At 38.6% G+C, this 20514-nt stretch overlaps 1 protein-coding gene across 1 annotated transcript in view; it reads right to left on the bottom strand.

Annotated features, from left to right (window-relative positions):
- COL6A6 (collagen type VI alpha 6 chain) overlaps window positions 1–10020 on the bottom strand; it is a 43135-nt gene extending 33115 nt beyond the window's left edge. Inside the window, 7 exon segments of the mRNA XM_055803693.1 lie at window positions 472–564; window positions 661–806; window positions 1392–1470; window positions 4492–4841; window positions 6614–6665; window positions 8175–8421; window positions 9998–10020. Of these exon segments, the coding sequence (XP_055659668.1) occupies window positions 472–564; window positions 661–806; window positions 1392–1470; window positions 4492–4841; window positions 6614–6665; window positions 8175–8421; window positions 9998–10020 (990 nt within the window).
- Between the last annotated feature and the right edge of the window lie 10494 nt (window positions 10021–20514).

Raw genomic sequence — 20514 nt, 5'->3', positions numbered from 1 at the left:
ATACAAAATCTTAAAGGAAAAAATGTAAATTACTACTGTATTGGATCAGGAGAAACTTACAGAAGAGGATATTTGCAATAGCCAGAGGCACAAAAGGATAAGGCTTACACCTAGTGAAAAAGGATCATTTTCTACTCTTGGCTTGGCAACTGGAAGTTTCTCATTCACAACAGCTAATAAGACTCTTGGTTAATCAGACTTAATTTTTTAAATCCTTCTCCATTTTCTGCTGAATTGATGAAGGAGAATGCATAATATTTTTTATATGTATGAATTACTTTCATTACAAAAATACTTTTGCAATAGTGTACTTCATGCAGCAGAGAAATGACCACATTTCATGTTTCTCCTTCACCTGTCCTAAGAGCAACGGTCATGGGCACCTGCATGCATGCTCTGAAATACTAAAAAAATGAACCCACTATAAGAAATAAAGCAAATGTTAAGTAATGTCTGTCTTAGCATTCCTACCTTCCTTCCAGGACTTCCCTGGCCACCATGGTCACCATTTTCTCCAAGGCATTTACAAACAACCTTACAGCATTTCCTTTCTGCAACAGTATCCTGAAAAATGACAAGAAATATTTAATTTATGTATATTAATCACAAAACAAAACCTGGGGTTTTTCCCCCTTTTGTTTATATTACAGAAGGACTTACAAGGTTTCTCTGCAAGATGTTTGCAATCTCTGCAAATCCAACACTCAGAGGTTCATTGTACCCAAACCCTCTGCCAAACTCTATTTCCCGAAGTTCAGTCAAATTCTGTGTACTGTCCAGGCCAACTAATAGAAGTGCATCAAGACCTTCAATGTAAGCATGGATTTAAATTAGTGAATGCCTGAACTATATTAGTTAACCAACAATATCACTGTGAGTAACAGCAGTTCTCTAAAAGACTTACAATTCGTATCTTCAACACAGTAGTTAAAAGAAATCAAGCTATTGAGAAAAATGTGTAAGAGAAAAATCCAGACCAGTAACTTTCCAGTTAACTTCTCTCCCCAGTTGTCAGACCAGACTGCTACTCAGTGCCCAAACACAAGAGTAAAACTCTTTACTCTTGCAGAACTCAGAGTTGAGTCTAACCTCTGGTACTGCACTTAGCAGTGAGAGGGGCTGCCCCAAACTGCCTCAGCTGCTGGAGCTGGACTCCAGAAACCAGAACCATCCCAGGCCCCCCTACGAGTGTTCCTTCCATCATTTGCCAACTGGTGACAAGCCATCATGTACACTGGTTCACATGAAGAAGCACAGACTCTTTGAGTGATTCCTGAGGAATGCCATATGAGCACAGAGAGGCAATGTTATGTGGAAAAATTGCAGTGGGGGAGCAATACATTGGGCAACTGCTAGCAGGAGGCTGAAGCATCAATGTGGTACTGTAATACCTTTAAAGCGAAGTGAGTCAGCTGCTTTTCTGAGGTCTTCCAGCGAATCATCCAGCCCATCTGAAAATACTAACAGAACCTGTTCAGAAAGGGAGTAATGCCAAGTCAATTAAGAAGAGACTAAAAGTCAAGTCATTGGAAGAAGTACAGTTTGCATTGAAAATGGCTATGAGATGGTCAAATTGCACTACACTGTGGTAGATATGAAAGTGTGCTAGGAAAAGTGCTGAGGAGCAAGGAGAACAGAACGCAAAAGCCTCCCTTCCCTGACAGCTCTCCCATGTGAAAGATATGTCTTACTGACCAGTTCATAGCATTGCTATTAATTTTATCTGTCATCTTCTTAGTATGCTAGGTAGAAGACCAATTCTGCTGTGACTTATCCACTGAAAAGCTTTCTCTGATACCAGAAGAGTTCTCCTATATGTGAATGTGGAGAAGAACTTGGTGCAAACAAAAATTTCCCTTTCTGCAAGAGCAGCTCCAGTTAGCTGTCAACTGAGCCACACCAAGAACCGCATCCCCTCTGGGTCAATCCTCCCTCCCTGCAGATTCTTATACCCTCTTGCCCTTTCCACATAGGCAGTGAATCATCCTGCTCCACTCTCTGCCATACTTTTCCTTGTTAACACATAAGGTTTAGCTCATGTAATGATGCTAAACCTGACCCTTTGTATTGGCTACATTCCCATCTTTTCAGGCCAAAAAGCTATAGTTAAGCCTCTTTCAGGGCTGAGGAGAGCACAGTTTCTTACAGTTCCCCTCCAAGCTACTAGTCCTTTCCCATTTGTCTCCTCACCTTCCTCCTTCAAACCAGCAGAAGACTTCTCAGGCTCCACTCATCCAGTGGATTACGTTTCCCAGAAAGTGGCTGCACAGGTGAACTGTCTCCTGCCCCCAGTGGCAATGACTTGAAGTCCTCCCAAACTCTCTGACCAACAAGTGAAGAAGCACAGCTAGAACTCCTTTCCTCCCATCCTTCTTATTTTACATGCCCTACACAATGCAGGGCTTCAACTAATGCAAACTCTGTTACTTCTGAAAAAGTGAATTTTTCCCACAGATGGCAAAGGCAAATGAAGTGACTGCCACAGCAAACGTCCCACTTCTGTGCTAAAGCAGCAAGGAGACCAGAATTCAAGTGTGGGCAGAGCTAACTGGTTTGGGTGGTGGAAAGTTCCCAAACATCCCATACAGAGGCACTGGTACTGATTCTACATTTGCTTAAGCAGAGCGTGATACAGTGGAGAACTGGACCATGGATGGGTAAATATATCACAGACTGTTTGAAACAACACTGTAGGGCCTGGGCTTGATGCTTTTTGTTGCCAATATTTTAATTTTAAAAACATGGGGGGCAAGGAATGTGGGGTGGTAGCATGGGCATTATACAAGTTTACAAAGCTTTCATTTACATGAAGCTCTTGTTGGAATGCATCTGAGTCTTGTTTTGACAAAAATGCTGCAATTAGGTCCAACTTTTGCTGAAAACCAAAAAAAAAAAAAAAAAAAAAGAAAAGAAGAAATGCAAACAACAGAGAATCACTATCCCTGATGAGGTTGATAACTAATAATCTTTACAGAACAAGCATGTTATTGCTCATGATCCTAGGGAGATTAAGTTTTGATTTCGTGTGCATTCTACAGTCTTGTATTTTAAATTTGCACATAAACAGTATCAGAAGGGAATATTAATGCACTGGTAAAGTGCTGAGGTATGCAGGATATTTATTTCTAATAATAATGCATATGGAGAAAGTCTTGCTTGACTCTAATCTTCAACAGAAATTTAACAGAATTGGCAACTAGGAGAGAAAAAGCACTGCTTTTACTTATATGTCAAACAAATTCTCCCTACTGAGGCCCAAAAGAAGCAAAATCATATGTGGTCATGTTCTCCATTCAGAATAAAATAACATTTTAAGAAATATTTGGGAACAAAAGTATATATGCACCAAATTACAACCTAAATTGGTAAGTCATACCTATGCTTGTAAATGTTTGTAAAAAACGAATGCCAACTTTCATCTGAAAGCAGGGGAATTAGTAACAATATGGCTTTCTCACTCCACATCAGATTAAAATTATCATTTTATAAAAGTTAAAATAAGGTTCGTAGAAGAATCATCATGTATTTTGCAAGAGCTAACCCCTCCTTCCTCAGTAGGAAGGTCTTCCTGCATGGAGACCTCAGTGATTATATTCAAACAGCTACTACAGGACATGCTCAGTGCTTTACTGAGTCAGTGCCTCATTAAGAATAAACTGTAAGAGCAATGACCCTGAAACAATCCAATGAGATCTAACTTTTTTTCACCTAAGCAGAAATATTCCCCATTCTCTTCAGAACAGATTAGATCAAGCCTTACGCTTCTCCCTTAACCTCACTTCAAGATGAATTAACTGCAGTTTCTCCTGATCATCAGTTATCCATAAGCCATAAGCATGGCTTTTTTATTTGAAATTATTTGACAAGTTAACTACACAAACAAACCCCTGTGAACAAATTTCTTGAATGATGTTTTATGTGACTTCTGCTTAGAGCTGTCATTATTCTGGATAGAGATTCAGGATCAGGATTTTCAGTTTCTGAAAGAGAACTCTTACCACTACTTAGAGAACAAAGACATTCCATGGTAGATATAAGAAGGTTTTCTGTATGAATATTCATGATCGTATGTATTAACCCAAATGTTCTGGGTACCATCTCACTACAGGAGTGCCTAGGGAATTGGAACTCATGTATGCAGTTGTATCAGGACAAATGAAAGAACAAGAGGTTCTACGTAAGTGTAAGGAAACACCTTTTTACCATGAGGGTGACTGAGCACTGGCACAGGTTGCCTAGACAGGTTGTGGAATTCTTGGAAATACTCAAAAGCCATCTGGCCATGGTCCTGGGCAGCCTGCTCTAGTTGACCCTCCTCGAGCAGGGGGTGGAACAAGGTGACCTTTAGAGGTTTTCTTTCAACCTCAATCATTCTATGATTCTGTTTATTGAATACACCAACTACCTTTATGTCTCCCTGGAGTACCTAGCATCAGAGTCTGTAAATAACAAACGAATTTTCCAACATATATGTTCACATCATTCAGTTACCTTAACTTTAGCAGAGGTCACACTAAAGAACTTCTCTTCAAGTGCCTGTAAGAAGTCTGAATTTAGGTAGGTGTCCACAGTGGTCTGTACATCTAAGAACTTCTGGATGATTTCCTCATTATAATCTTCAAAATCAGAGTCAAAGATGAATTGTTTGGTCTGCGCCAACACTTGGAACTTGAATCTAATGTTGACTGGAGAGACAGCACTACAGCTGGTATTTGGCAGCAATTTCATCTGGAGTAAAAGTCTGGGGAGATATGCTTGCAATTTCAGTTTCAGAAGCACTGTGGATGCTGGCCACATGCGCCTTGAAATATCAATTGCTATAGAAAGATCTATGTCGCAATCTGAAAAAAAGTAAAAGAATCAGGAAACTATAAACATACACTATTTGTGATCTTGTCTCTTTTCAGAATCGTGGGAGTGGAACAAAATTCAATACAGTAGATTTAAAACCAGAAGTCATAATCAGTGAGGTGATATTACGAACTTGCAGATACTAAGGACTACATTACTGGATATATGCACATACCCAAACTGCAAAACAGGTCACAGTTGTCCAGCTGTCAAATGTCCTCAAAAGGGCCTAATCTTGTTAAGGTTTCCATGAGCTTTGCTATGATTGAGAATGTGCAATACATATTCCAATTGCAATGGGAAGCTTGAAGCCTGACTGCGCTTTATCACTTTGTCACAAGACCAGGTGATACATACAAATGTACAACAACAGGCCAAAAACAAATGTGAGAGAAAGAAGCAGAATTGCCTACCTGCAATGTCATATATCCACTGTGAATAACAGCTGCTGTAAGGTGAGGGCTACCTCAGTTACGTAATTGCTTGCATTGCTCCTGATAGTAAAGACTGTAATGTGGTTAATCACTCCCCCCTCCCCAATCAACTTGCCCTCATTTAGCAGCTAAACCACTTGGCTTATTTCTTCTGTACCTTGATTCTTCACATGTCATGCTGAATTTTATTCTGTGCCCCAGATACATTATCATCCATTGCTGTACTTCTGCAAGGAAGTCAGAAGCATGCAATTTTTTCTGTAAAACAGCACTCTCCCTAATTTTGTTCCTTCTTCATCCATTGACTCTGAAACACTTACCAAATATAAGGTTGTTTTCCATGTTTGCTAGTTTGGCCTAGTTCCTATAGACCATTATTCCATGAAAGCTTCATTACAGTTTTCTGAATTTTCCCTCACTCATAGGAAAAGATTAATGCGTTCAGCTCTTTACTAAATATATCCAGAAATAATTTCATCTCAGAGTTGCCATTGTTGTCTCAGTGTTTTCACTTGTGGTACAAACTGCCCTCTAGAGGGTATGATTTGCTGGTAAGCAGTATGAAAATCTTTAAACGTAAAAAGTCACATTGAATGAGTTTTTACGGCAAAAAAATTCTGACATTCAGGCCTCAGAGCAACTTAAGAAATCTATACAGCTTTTCTGTTTAGTCCACAACAAGAACAGTTAAGTGTATCTATACAGACATACATGTCTACACACACACCCCAGCCATGCCCCTCAGCCAGGTTGTAAGGCTGCACATGATTTCGAGATTCACAGAACACCTGTGATGCAAAGGCCATCATCAGTTCAGGGAACAACTTTTTTCTAATTGGTAAGGGATGTTTCTGATTAAACATTTCCATAATTCCAGAAACATAAAATTTATTGTCTATTTCTTCTAGTATGTGTTCATGTCCAGCACACACAGTATGGTTTCGCTATGAGATTTTTCGTAGATCTGGGTTTTTTAATAAAGTTTGGAGGCAGTGCAAAAGGTAACCAGCAGTTTAGCCCTGACAATTGGTCATCCACACTGCCCAGCTCTTAAATCATTCCCTGCCGACTCCCATCTACCAGCAATAATACCAAAACAGCAGTAAAGCATTCACTTTTGTGCTACTGTGTTGTGCATGAGAATGTGTAAAACAGCTTCTGGTAGGTATTCTATACTCTGTAGATAATATCTATTTATTTGCAGGAGTTAACACCTCCATGTAGCTAACCTGTTTCTAATCACCTGTTCTCCCACACACACCTACACTGTTAAACTGCCTCATCTTACTGCTGCAAAGGTGTCTTTTTACCCTGTTGACATTTCATACTTTGAATGCAGTTCTTCGAATTTGAAAAATCTGACAGTTTAAGAGAAGGTGACTGGAGAAAGGGGAATTAATAGGTTTATTACAGGAAAGAAGGTCAGAAAAGATGGGAAACCAGATAACAGGACAAGATAAAACTGGCTTCAAAGGAAGATGATCTTTGTTTTATGCGACAAATTTATGCAGAACTTAACAATTAATGGATGCATCGGTGAGATCAAAGCCAATATGCTTTCCTTAACTTCTCTCTCTCTCACTCTAAACCAGTGTGCCTGATACATATTAAGTTTAGGCTCTATCTCCCATTAAATATCCCTATTCTCTGGCCATGAGACACAAGGAGGTGCTACTGCGTCAGCTACAGTCACACTTTTCATGGCAGTGCACTCCACTATCCAGAGCAGCGCTCTCTCTGCTTTCAGGAGCCTTGGGATGCCTTTTCAGCTGGAGGCCTGCTCAGCTCTTCATGGGAGAAAGAGGGGATGGGGTGCAGAGCTCATACTGAAACAGGCCCAGCTGTCCTCCTCTATGAAAACCAGCTGAGCAGATGTCATTCACACAGACAAGTAGCTTCTGACTTTAGGAGGGAAGGCTCAGCTCTTCATTTTGGCCCCCAACACCCTGGCAAACATCAGCCAGTTTTGGGGCTTTTGACCCTAGTGTGCAAGACAGGCAAAGTTATCTTATTTGTTCAGCTGTTGTTACAAAAAGCCTTGACAAACAGTGTGGTCATCCCAGTGTTCCTTTCTCACAGTAAGTTTCTGGTCACTAAGGGAACGAAACCTGGAGAACTGGGTTGGATTGATTTTATGGCATAACAAACAGAATAAAGTGCATGTATCTAACACTTGTAAAACATCACCTATATGGTGAAAACCCAGGGAAGAGAACAAGGAGCTTTAAAGGACAGTCAAAGTCCCTGTAAGGATGGGCATAAAGAACTGCTCCAGAACTGTCTCTTCCTGCTATCAATGCCATCCGCTTACCCCACAGTATGTCCCTCCCACCTTTCTGCAGAGGAAAAGCTCAGCTTTTTGATTTGTAATTCACTACATTTTTCTTTTTGCAACTCATCAAACACATACTCTGTATTGTCTTACTACATAACTGGCATGAATATGTCATTTTAAAGAGCAACTGTGCATGTTTTCTTCTTCAGTCTTCCCTGAATACTGATACTTCAACTGATACTGCAGCACCGAGTCAGAATAAACTCAGATACAAAACCAGCATCTGATATCTGATAAAAGGCTGAATCTCAGGCTGTGTGACATCCAAGCTACTGTTGCCACCAAGAAGATGCAATAAGAGATATTACTTTATGTTTTTTACACAGGGAAAGCTTTGCAGTAGTGTCTCAGCATTACTGTGGATTTGCTCTCACACCTTGCCAATGCATCTCACATATCCAAGGATGGATTTTCTCACACCCCCTCTCCACAGTGCCTCTGTGAGACAGTTTTGTCAACAGTTGCTGCTGACAGTCCCACTGAAGCAGCATGGTCAGTTGCAGATGACAAAGTTGGGTTTTAGGAAGGCTCTTTTTAAAGTAACACTGAATTACCTGTTTCTCTTTTTGATTAGGATACCTTGGGTATATCTGCACTGGTTCCTTTCCAGACACTAAGGACCTATGAATATGAATGCTAGATGTGAAGCACTGAAGCTCAGCTGCGTTCTGGACACCAGCTCCAACAACATAGAGGGAGATGTCTCTGTTCTTCAGTTTCCCGACAAGCAATTCAACTTCATCACTGAATTCTCCACCAGTGATGAGAATGGCTACCTGCGGGACATAGCCCTTAGCTTTGCTACAAGCAGGTTCAGTGAAACACTCCTTGTTGACAAAATCCAGAGCTCTCCCTATGTAAGTTCTCAATTCTCTCCAATCTGCTCCAACACATCACTTTTCAAACACTAATTCAGCAAGAGATAAGTGTCATCACCGTATTGTGCCAGCCCAACTTGGATTGCATCAAGGCCAACATGAAGACTTGAAACCAAGGTGGACAGGAAGTTCTTTACCTTCTGAAAGGTTTCCTGGACAATACCTGTTGAAGTATCCACTAAAAAGACAACATCTGCGAAAGTGGCTTTTCTGCAAGCTGTCCAAGGAAGATCACATTGTAGAATTAACTACTACAGCTTCTTCTCCATCTTTGTTCATGAGCAAGGAAAACCGACTGCACATTTTATCATTCATTAAATGAATTGCAACTGTGTTGCACATTTCTGCCTTCCCCTTCCTCCCCTCCCCTTCCCCCCTCCAACTATTATTTTGAATATTTTAATGGTAGACAGGTACTCAAAGTTTACCACAGTTATGATATTATTGAAATCTAGTTAGCAATAGATGGAAGATGCAAAAAGTTAAAACCCATATTTTCGCAACACACTGTGATCCCATGTACTTCATCTATGAACAGAAAAAAATAAATGTGGAAAGAAAACAGCTCTTTCAGGACATAGCACAGGCAACCTGGGTGGCTGGACCATTTACCTCCTCTGGCATAGTACGAAGTACCTGTAGAATACTGAGAGTCTCTACAGAGAAGCAAAATCTTCCACTTCATAGACATGCTTATCAGTTAGCTCACTAGTTATTTCTTGAAGCTCAGACAAAGCAGAACCTTTAACATCTCTAGCATACAATGTGAAGCTAGCATCTTGATTGCTGTGACTGGGTTTCGAAAAGTATCTTCAGCCTGTTGTCCATTTGTTATCACAATAGCAATCTGAGGAACCCCTTCTTCCTTTTGGCTACCAGCACTTAGATTCATAGAATCACTTAGGCTGGAAAAGACCTCTGAGTTCATCAAGTCCAACCGTTAACCCAGGACTGCCAAGTCCATCATTAAACCATGTTCCTAAGCGCCACATCTACATGTCTTTTAAATACTTCCAGGGATGGTAACTCAACCACTTCCTTGGGCAACCTGTTCCAGCGCTTGACAACTCTTTCAGTAAAGAAATTTTTCCTAATATCCAATCTAAACCTCCCCTAGTGCAACTTGAGGCCATTTCCTCTCATCCTATCAGTTGTTACCTGAGAAAAGACACTGACACCCACTTCACTACAACTTCCTTTCAGGTGGTTGTAGAGAGCGGTAAGATCTCCCTCCCCTCAGCCTCCTTTTCTCCAGGCTAAACAACCCCAGTTTCCTCATCTGCTCCTCATAAAACTTGTGCTCTAGACCCTTCACCAGCTTTATGAAGTGATTCTCTAGCATAAACTGGAGGCTCTGCCCACTTTTGGTGCTTCCTCCTTTGTAATATAATTTCTGTATCCTCTATAAGGTATCATTCCCGTTATAGTAAGAGTTCAACAAGAATTCAGTGTATGGCACATCACTGTACTGAATCATACCAACACAGATTTTATCTTGCCTGATATCAAAGTCATTGACCATTGCGTACAAGAAGTCTTGCGTGATCTTAAAGCTTTTTGTCCCTATACTTCAGGATCCATCTGCCATGAAGATGTCTGCCATAGAAGCTTTCCTGCAGACTGAAGAAATGTTTTGTAACTTTCCTGTTTTCCTACAGGATATGTAATCTATTAGAAGCATAATTTTGCATCCTGATTGCTTTTCAGAACCCAAGACCCTTGGGCCTTTTGCAGAAAAATCCTTCATCTATCCTGATAAATTCTCAGCACCCACTAGTTCCTTCTTTTCATCATAAAGTTCATCATAAAGAGGGTCAGAGGCTACATCCTTCTCCAACATCACTCTTACGCAAAGGAGAGATGTTGAAATTCACACCAACGTGATTTCCATACACAGCCTGCACAGAACTCATATGTAGTAAATGCATATGGTAATTGCTTTACACACTTCCGTATGTAAACAACAACTGTAACAATGTGTTGACTGGCTATCAAGTGAGCCCAAGGGAGAAGTTATTCATGCACTTTCAGCTCCATTCTGCAAGCATACATTACTAATAAATATTTATTATCTGAGGGGAAACTTAAACAGGACCGACCACATTTACTTGTAGTAAATACTAAACCCATGTGTTTCCACACCTTTCAGAAGCATATGACACTAGCAGGGCATGGATGAAACAGTTATTATTTCCTCAAATCAACAGTCATGCAGAAAATGTTCTACAACTGGACAGAACACTGTCCTCATGCAGATCTTCCAGAAGACCTGACTACTAAAATGAAAATGTTAAATCCTGTGACTTATCTTGCTTTTGGCAGTCTTACAATTGTAAGAGTTTTTCATTGCTTTTGAAAATATGGAACCTCAGCATGCATGAACAAAAACAAATTTTAATGAGCTGCTGCATTTTATTTGCATTTTTTTAGGACAACTCTCCTAACTCTCTCATTAGTATATGTTTCATAAAAACATACCACATTATCCCCAGAATAATGTGTCATCAATTCTTCATATCTCTCTGGCATTGGATATAAATGGAAAAAATTAATTTTGTTATCAACTAGAAGAAGAGTAATTTCTTTAGTGTATTACCTGTCTGCTGTGCATCTATAGAGCAGAAGGTAGAAATAAAGAGAAGAACAAGAAGCGGTTTCCAGTCATCCATTTTGAAAATCTCCCTAGAAAAAAACAAACAAAGATAGTAAGAAATAGAGAACATAATTTCCTCAGAAAGAGATTTTTAATTGTGGAGGAAATGGGTCAGTGAATTTTATTAACAACACGGAGGCTTTCTAGCTGTATGCAATTTAAAGTAGCACTTTAAATTCATATTTTATTTCTTCAGCTTTGAACACAGAGCTGTTAGAGTTTGACACTAAGGTACAACATATAACTGAAACGAACTGTTCACTGCTCTGCTTTCACAATCATGCTTTGTTCTGATTCACACAACTACATTAACTACAATCCAAAATTCAACTAAGAGCAAGCTCTTCACAATGCAAGATTCATGGGAGTTATGCTTCTAAGATTCCCCTCTAGCCTTCAAATTCCCCACCCACATACTTACTTAAAAGAAAAACTTGGTAGTGCTATCTATATACAATACATGTAGATAAGAACAAGCATTCATTTACAAATGAAATATGCCAGTTGTCCAGTAATGAAGACACTTGCCATATAAAAGTGCCACAGCTCCATGCTGCGTGAAATGGAAATGAAAATGTCTCAGCAAGAAAGTATAAAATTAAGCCACATTGAGCTTAAACACACTAAACAAGTCAGAACAAAACAGTTTTGAACAACTTTCAATTCTAGAACACAGGTACACTAAATAGCTTAAAGAATAAAACCAAGTAACACACCAGAGCCTTGGAGGCCAAGCATGCAAAAAAGGATGAATATGAAAACATTTCATATGTTGTTTTTCTTTGGAGCTGCTGAAGTTGTCTTTCTTTTCTGGCTAGTTCCAGCTGCTTTCCTCCTAGTTTCACCCTCACATTCCGTCCCAGATCAAAACTGATGTCAGCAGGTGGATGACAATATTTCTGGTAAAATTTATGAATATAAAGGCCAAATGCTTCTGCATGGTGACACGATTAGCAGAGAGCCAGACTGGCTAGGTATGTCTAGCAGGAAGGAGGCCTCCAAACCACACCTGTTGGCAGCAAGGAGTCTGTGGAAATTACAGTGAGGAGGACAACTGAGGAATGAGAGTCACTGAGGAGGGCGAGGTAAAATTCAGCAACCTGACATAACTCAGGTATTATGCTCAAATGCTCAGTGACTGAAAAAGGCATCCTACTGCGGTTACCCTAAGAATCTCATACTTAATATACAGCCTGTGTTAGAGGCATATTCTGACTTTTATGTGCTACTGCCTGTTTATTACTAGAATTTTATACAAACCACTGTTGAGTTACCAGTCATATAAAATAAGGCACACACTGCTCTGTCTCAGGCTATCTTTTGAACCTGTTGGTTGATCCTGGCAGATGCTCAGATCAGAAGATATAGCTTGAGCCACTTCTATTCCAGGCTTGGGTTTGACATAGAGTGCAACCTCAGCAACCCCCTGGTTTGGCTTGTTTTTTGTTGTTGTTTGGTTTGGTTTGTTTGTTTTTTTAAGATTTCAGGGATTCTGGAATTTTGGTGAGAACAATGAATCTAGAATTTCATTTTGGAGCCAATTTGCACACAAATATCCTCAACATCTGTGTGTCTACCACTGCTTAATGTCTAATAATTACATTGGCACAAACACTGCCTAAACTTCTAAGTAACAGAGAAAGAAATGTATGTGAAGACACACAGAAGCAATCAAGACATCAGGCAAAACACAAGCTAGTCCACCCTCCCAGCAACTGCAAGGCTTCCTAGGCATGATTCTTGGAACCCAATAGCATCCTTCTCAGGATCAACTAGTCTCAGACACAGGTAAATTCCTCTTGTGGAAGGATGTGGAACTGAACCTGTATAGAGGGAGAGGATATCCAAGCAATGGCTACAGCGTAACAGGTTAATCCACACATTTTTCTTTTCAGTATCTTCAAGGTATGTGCTGGGGGCAGGGTATCTACCTATACATGCAGATTGCTCCTCTATTTTTGTCACTCTGGTTTGATAAATTTCCCTTTGACACCAGTCACCAAAAAAGTCCTAGTGATCAGAACAAAGGCCGTTTTGCCCAATCCCTTATCTTTGACAATGGCCATTAGCTTAAGGAAAGAGCATAAAAAGAAAGTTGAGGGAGGGAAGTATCTTCTCCCTTCCATACAGACTGGTTTAAAGGTTTCCAGGCATTTGTGTGAAGACTATAATTCCATAAATTCTTCTAATCTCTTTTGAAGCCAGTTATACTTTTATATTAAAATCACAAACCAATTAGATTGTTTACCATATTGTAAACTTCATTCATATTCTACTTAAAAAGCAAGCCAAGTATCTGTGAAAATACAAGTTGACGATCAAATGCTGGAGTTAAGAATTAATTACACTGTTTTTTATACCTTGGATCTGCAAAGACAATTTAGTAGAAAGGCTACAGCTGGTCTAACATCATAGCACAGGGTTCAGTTCCAGGTTCTTTGGATAACAATATGTAATACCACCCTTGGTCTTGTAAATAACAAAAAGTGAATGGAAATAATCTGGTTGAATCTATATTCTACCCTCAAGCAATAGCAAAATTTCATTTGCAAGTATCACCACACCAAGCCCCATTGTAACTCTTGAAGGGTTCTTTAAAACCTTCTCCTGTGGGGAAGAAAAGAAGCCTCATTTCCTATATTTCAAGACATTTATCATATATGGGTACTCTTTACTATTATTAGTACTGCTGTAACACAGAGATTCTGGATGTAACTGAGGTCTCTATGCAACAAAAGGGATTCCAGGTACGATGCAGCCCGTAAAAAGAACAGAAGGCAATGCTGGGGTTTGTGCATTGTGGAAACCTTCACGCCTGTGCAAATCACAGTTTTCTTTAACAAGCATTTCTAACATAACAGAAACTGTGGTATGTAATATATGAAACCACAGCAAATAAAAACATTTTGCAATCATCTTATATACCATCTTCACAATTAAATTTTGTCTTGGATTTAATTAATTTTTCTGTATATATTCCTGATAGTTACTGAACCTCTTAAGAGCTCTCCTTGATCACTTCAACAGACTTCTGATTCCCATCTAAATATTTTCACTACTATGCCTCATGACATCAGCCTCTTTTTTAGATGTTAATAAGCTAAATGTTTAGATTAAGAGAGAATTAAATATTTTCATGGTATCCAAAATAAAAATAATCATGATTACTAACTTTCATTACTGTATTTGGCAGTACCTACTCTAATAGCACAGTTGTTGTGCCAAAGGAGCAGTAAGCATCTTGAACTACCTGGTTTTAATAAATTGCATATAGATGTATAGACGCAGCTAGAAACACACATATTCAAGGGCAGGTAAGTAAAATGCTGCCAGTATTTCCAAAGCCTCTAGTTAGTAGTTTGCTCTAAAAACTTCCACCACGATGATGAATTTGTGAAAAACTCAAGGACCCCAATGTCACCATGCTGCCAGGGTGTATGTGGCTGCCCACAGTCTGACAAGCAAAATACAGTTGCTGTTTTAGCAAGGGGCTAGACTTTCATCAGTAATATAAACATTCAAATTTTGTACCAAAGTCTAGTTCTTACTGTTATACCATAAATAATAATCAGTGATTGTTGAGCTATGCAACTATTTCCATACCTCCTAACAGCTGTAATCTCTGTTTGCCTCCTTCAGCTTCTTCCAACCTCATGACTCATGAATGTTCCCTGCTCCTAGGGCCAGATAAGCTACACATGCAAAATCTCTTCTCTTCCTAAACAGTGAGTGCAGACAGGAAGGTATTTCCCACTTGCTTTTTATTTTTCCTTTCATTAGACCCTGTTGAGATCAGACAGCTTCTCCAAATACACAGGGGCATTGCAATTTAAAAATGTGTGCAGACTAATTTCCCTACTTGCACTATTTATTTTGCCTTATCTTCACATAGGAAATTCCAATCATGCACTACAAGCTGCATAAACAGAGGTACTTAATGCCTTCTACGTTCATTCTTGATTATTTGCTGAAGTAAAATGAAAGAAGTACTTTAATAGAAAACCAATGTCATACTCATAGATGTTATGGATCAAAGCCTCAATAAACTCACTCAGAAACATGCAGTGTCACAGAACATTACCAATTCTGTATATTAAGCTAGCAATATATTAATTCCAAAACTTATTTGAACATAAACCAGTATATACAAGGTCCTAGCATAAGCTACTTAAATATGCATATCTGTACTGGTTTATGTAAATATATATAGGCACAATCTACGTAAGATGCTAAGGCAGCAGTTCTCAAAAATCTGACTTCTTTCCACTTTTTTGCTATTTTAGGAGACAACAGTATGAATAAAATTACTAAAACCCCTTAAAAAACAGTATAAAAGCATACATATTTTAAAGCTTATTTTACTGCCAGTATTTTTCCTTGTTTCCAAAGACCGACCAATATGTACACAATTAATTTGAATGGAAGAAAAAGATCAGCAGTACTCCTGAATTCTTTAATTGTTTCTACAAAGATTGCTTGCAACTACATTTTGGTTTTTTCCTTTTTAGTCAACTAATGTCCCGATTTTATCTTCAGCTGCTTCAATATTTTATGCAAGAAAGTCATTCTGTAATTCTCTGCTGCCAGAGCAAAATGCATGGTCAAATGTTAATACACTTCCTTAAGCACACTATCAAAGGCATGGAGATTTTGAGGCAACATCTATTTTTTCACCTCAAATTTATAACCATGTTACATGCAGACATCCCTGCACAACCTGGTTTGGGGACGTTTTGCCTTTTCTGTTTGTATTTACTATAGGAAGGAAAACCAGCGACAACTTTATATCCCATTTCTACCAGTACAAATGAACGTGATCATGTAGCTTTCTCCTACCTACTGAAGTACTCCAGTTAGATTTCTTCAACTTTTACATGCTGATTTCATTCCTTCTGAAGCCTCTGGAAAAAACCCGAGTCCTGGAGTGCAGCAGACAGCTGCAGCTCACATGTCCCGGTTAGCTATCCTTTTCCTCTGTCACCCGCTTTTCTCTCACTAAAGCAAATTTAAAGCCTGGATTCCATCTGTGGAACGTCCTGGTTTCACCAGGCAGTAAAATCAAGGGAAATCCATCCCACGCTCCGACCTCATCACTCTCCTCATACATCCACATATTGAACTTTCACCACTAAGACATACTAATACCACAAGGATGATAAATGTTGTTGCAAAAATAATGCAAAATATTTACCAGGTATCAGGTCTTTATGTAACTGATACAAATACTTCTTCATTTATCTCCTCTCTCCAGGCATTCCATCTTCCTAGTACTACTGAAATACCTCAGGAAGAATGTTACAACTTTATTCACTGCAGGTTTCTCAGAGAAGAGTTTTCTAATCATTCCAGGTACAATCACATGGCCAGACACTGATTCAAGCAATTAGACCCTGGGTGACTTACCTGACTTAGGAAGTCAATGTGATCAACATGAGGTTCAAGATCTTTCAAAGAGTGGTTTTGTTTAGAAGGGCAGGCAGCCACAGCTGGGAAGGATGTGGCCATAAGGAGAGGAACACTCCCACATACAGGCATAGGTACATACAAGCACACAACAAGCCCATTAGGTGTCTACACTCAAACTTAAATGGATAAAGTAACTGACACCAGAAGACAATTTCATTTACTGTTAGAATTGGTGTCTGCCTGTCTGCCAGCTAGTGGGCTAAATGTTTACTTGCTGACTTGATTTTAAAGAATGGAGAGACATAATGATTTTCCATTTTTCCATTTCAGTACTTGGTGCCCTTTTTATAAGCCTATTGCCTATTTTTCTTTCCTGAGTAAAGCTTAATAACTAGCATGTTATTATTCTGTAAGCCTTAAATATTCATTATCATTCATACTTGCACGTTCCTGGTGGCTTAAACAGCACAAATTGCAATGAGTACACATAAACAAAATTTTAACAACAGACCCTGGTATCCAAGCAGTCTCTAACAGTTCTTAACCTACCATGAAATTAAAAATGAAATTACAGTCTCTCTTTTCAGTCAAGAGGATCCCCTAAAATCAAAGCATCTACCACAGAGCCCAGCTAATTGTGATGTCTCCATATCTGAAGTAACTATACCCATGCAGTCCCTTCTGAAGTCCAATGTGTTGAATATATTAAGTACATATTTATATTCCCCCAGGATCAAGACCTGAGCTCTCAGCACCTTTGAAAAACCTGCTCTAGTTACCCACCTTCCCTTAATGCAACATGACCAGCCTGCACTTCCCACAATGTATTATAGTCTCCGCTCCTCCAGGAAAAGATAAATCAGGTAGACAAGTGCAACTGCACTTGATGCCTGCCAGGTATCAGAACCAAATATTCCATAAGATTCAGATAACATTTCTAAAACTGCTCTGTTGCTTGCCCCAATCCCCCAGTGCTTTGCTTTTGGTAAATCTTCAGTGAGAGGTTTTTCCACCAGAAAGCTAATCTTCATCACAGAATAAAATAAAACAAATAGCTGAAAATCCAATTAGTTGAAAATAAGATATTTACAGCATCTACCTAAGACCACAGCAGAACAATTCTGAGAGCCTGAGAAGCTTTCACTTCTTCACTTGGCACACTCTGTAAATAGCTATTTACTAATCACACCCTAATTTAATTGCTAAACTTGGTTGAAGCTAATTAAAGCTTGCCTTTAGGTGTATGAATTCAGTAAAACTATGCCATGTTGTCATTAAAATATGAACATCACTGTACATGGAACCATGGTTTTAGACTTTTCTCCTGGTTCAGCCTCCTCAGGAAAAAGGACAGGCTGAATGTTACATTTCAGCTTTCATCCCAGATGGTGGAAAGAATTTGAAGATCAAACCCTGTAAATGGAGTTGTGAAGCTGAAGAGTCTCTTAACCTTGTTAAATTAATTCTTACCTAGCAATGACTCATTCTGACCCAGAACAAGTTCACTTTCAAATTACTAAACTTTTTGTTCTTTGGCCTCTATAAAAGAAGGGCAGAAGGGGACATCATGTGATAATTTGGGATGGTAATGAATAATGTGTTTGTATACATTTATATGTATTTCACAGCAAGCTGGGTTTGCCTCCTACTAAGGGATTTGTTAAAAGGGAGTAAAGGAGGTCAAATGAGCTCCTTGGTACAAGGAGTACTCTTCCCAAATCATAAAGTCCTTATGGAGCAGGAGATGCATTTTTATTGTTTTTCTTTTCTCTTTCATATCAATCCTGGTTTTAGACCTACTTTGCTTAAGACATCAGTATCACATCAGTACCAAAGAAGTATCACGGCAGTACCAAAGATCAGGTTTTTCTGCTTATAGAAAAGAGTACAAAGATGACCAATAAAAAGCACTAAAGCAGGAAACAAAAAAGATTTGACAGGCCTTGTAAAATAGGCCAGCTAAACCCAGAGGACGATACAATTAATACGTCATATCCTTGCCAGTTCCTTTGACTGGAAAGTAGACAGATGTGAACAGCATAAAGGCTAAGTATATCAACTTTACCCACATGTGTTTCACTGACTCATTTAGTAAATGATATTAAGTGAACTAAACACAAACATTTCATTCATGAAAGCAGCTTCTCAAAGACAAAAGTGCTTAAGAAAACTTGCAGCTGTGACTCTCCTGCTCCCAAGAATACTGAGTGGGAAAGCATCCTACACACAGGAGTAAGTACTCAAACCCAGTCTCATCTGGAACAAATTATTTTTATAAAAAGTCTTGCTTTAGAATACAAATAGTATAAATCACCTCATGTTGAAATGCCACAAAGTAAGGAATTCAAAACTGAAGGCAACAGTTTACCTGTAATGTTTACAGAAGTTTTTGAACTACCAGTGCATTATCTGCTAATATATGCTAGATTTACCTTTGAAATAGGATTCTAAGTCTCCTATTTTTTGCCAGTTTTAGACTTATAATTGGTTATAACTCTTCTTTTAAGGTAAGAAAACAAAATTTAAAACAAGCTTTCACTGAGATGCAAGAAATACATATCCTATAATAAGAAATAAAGAAAGCAAGATGCTGTTCATTTTAACATCTTCTCTGAAACTTTCTAGCGCTTTTATCATTGACATAACTCCTGGAAAACTAAAAAGCAACAGCACCTTTTCTTGTCCTATCTTTCCTTACTGCAAACCACCAAACTACCATATTGCCCATAACTAGTTCAAAACCCATCATGCCTTGTCAAATGAAATATCTTTGCAATATCAGCAGAGACACATACCTCTTTCTGAAGCATCCTAATATTATTAGGTGTGTATTTTACTTTGAATCATTTAGAATAGACATTTGTCTATTTAGAATAGTCGTTTGTCCAACGACTCTTTGCTTATTCACTGAAACGAATGGGATTTGTCTGACTGAATGATACTATGTTTGGATTTGTATGTGTGGAAGAATTATGTAAATGATTGTATGCAGGAAAATCAAGAGCTGAATAGCTTTATGGCTATCATCTTTACAACTACAGGTGCTGCAAAAGCAATGAAAATTAAACAGTAAGTTTTACATATTGCCACATTGTGAGAACAAACCAAAGTAAATGCTAGAAGTATGGAAAGCTGACAGTTTCTCAGGTTTCTAAAGTACTTACACAGGTAACTTAGGAAATGTTTTTTGTGACACTCACCATGCACTAGATATAATATAATTTGATGCATATGCAAACACTCATTACTAATCCTCAGAATCAGTATCACTACATTAGAGCTCTTAGTAGGAAAAACAGTTTTGTGAGGAGCTAAGGAACTTTAAAATGTCTCTTCATCTAAATGAAAATAAGACCCAATAATTCCAATTACTCCTTGAAGGGAAATTAATTTTACATCCCTCAAAGTACTGCATTTTCTCAAAAAAGAAAATTAATTTTTAGAAATTAAGATAATTAATTTTCTTAACCAAGTTGTTAGGAACTAAAATATCTGCTAATACCATGTACTCAGCTTCATATATGGCATTTCAGAGTACCTAGCACTCAAAACACAGCTCTTGCTGATCTCAGTTAAAAAAAGCTAGTTTCCAGCATTATATATTAAAAAAAAAAAAAGGGAAAGAAATCAGGCACGTAGAGAAAAAGCCAAACCAAAACCCACAACCAAACTCCTAGAACACACAATGTGATGTTCCTGTGAAAAGTTTGTCATACATGATTAGTCAGTATCAAACAGGACTACCTTGTCAGATGCAGGAATACCATTTGAGTCTCTAGAGTAGTACTAAAGGTGCAGAGTTCTCTTCCTTCAAAGCCCTGTCCCTTTTGCCCCAACAAATTCAGCAAGAATTGTGCACATGACCTCCTTCGCTATTTTTTTTGTTGTTTTTAAATGCACAATGCCAGTTCTTCATGCACACTGAAGAACCTACGTAGGAAAAATACTTTCAGGTAA

This window comes from Falco peregrinus, chromosome 5 (genome assembly GCF_023634155.1).
Source record: "Falco peregrinus isolate bFalPer1 chromosome 5, bFalPer1.pri, whole genome shotgun sequence".
Taxonomy (NCBI): domain Eukaryota; kingdom Metazoa; phylum Chordata; class Aves; order Falconiformes; family Falconidae; genus Falco; species Falco peregrinus.
Note: the sequence above shows the minus strand (reverse complement) of the source record. Positions and strands in the feature narration are given on the sequence as shown.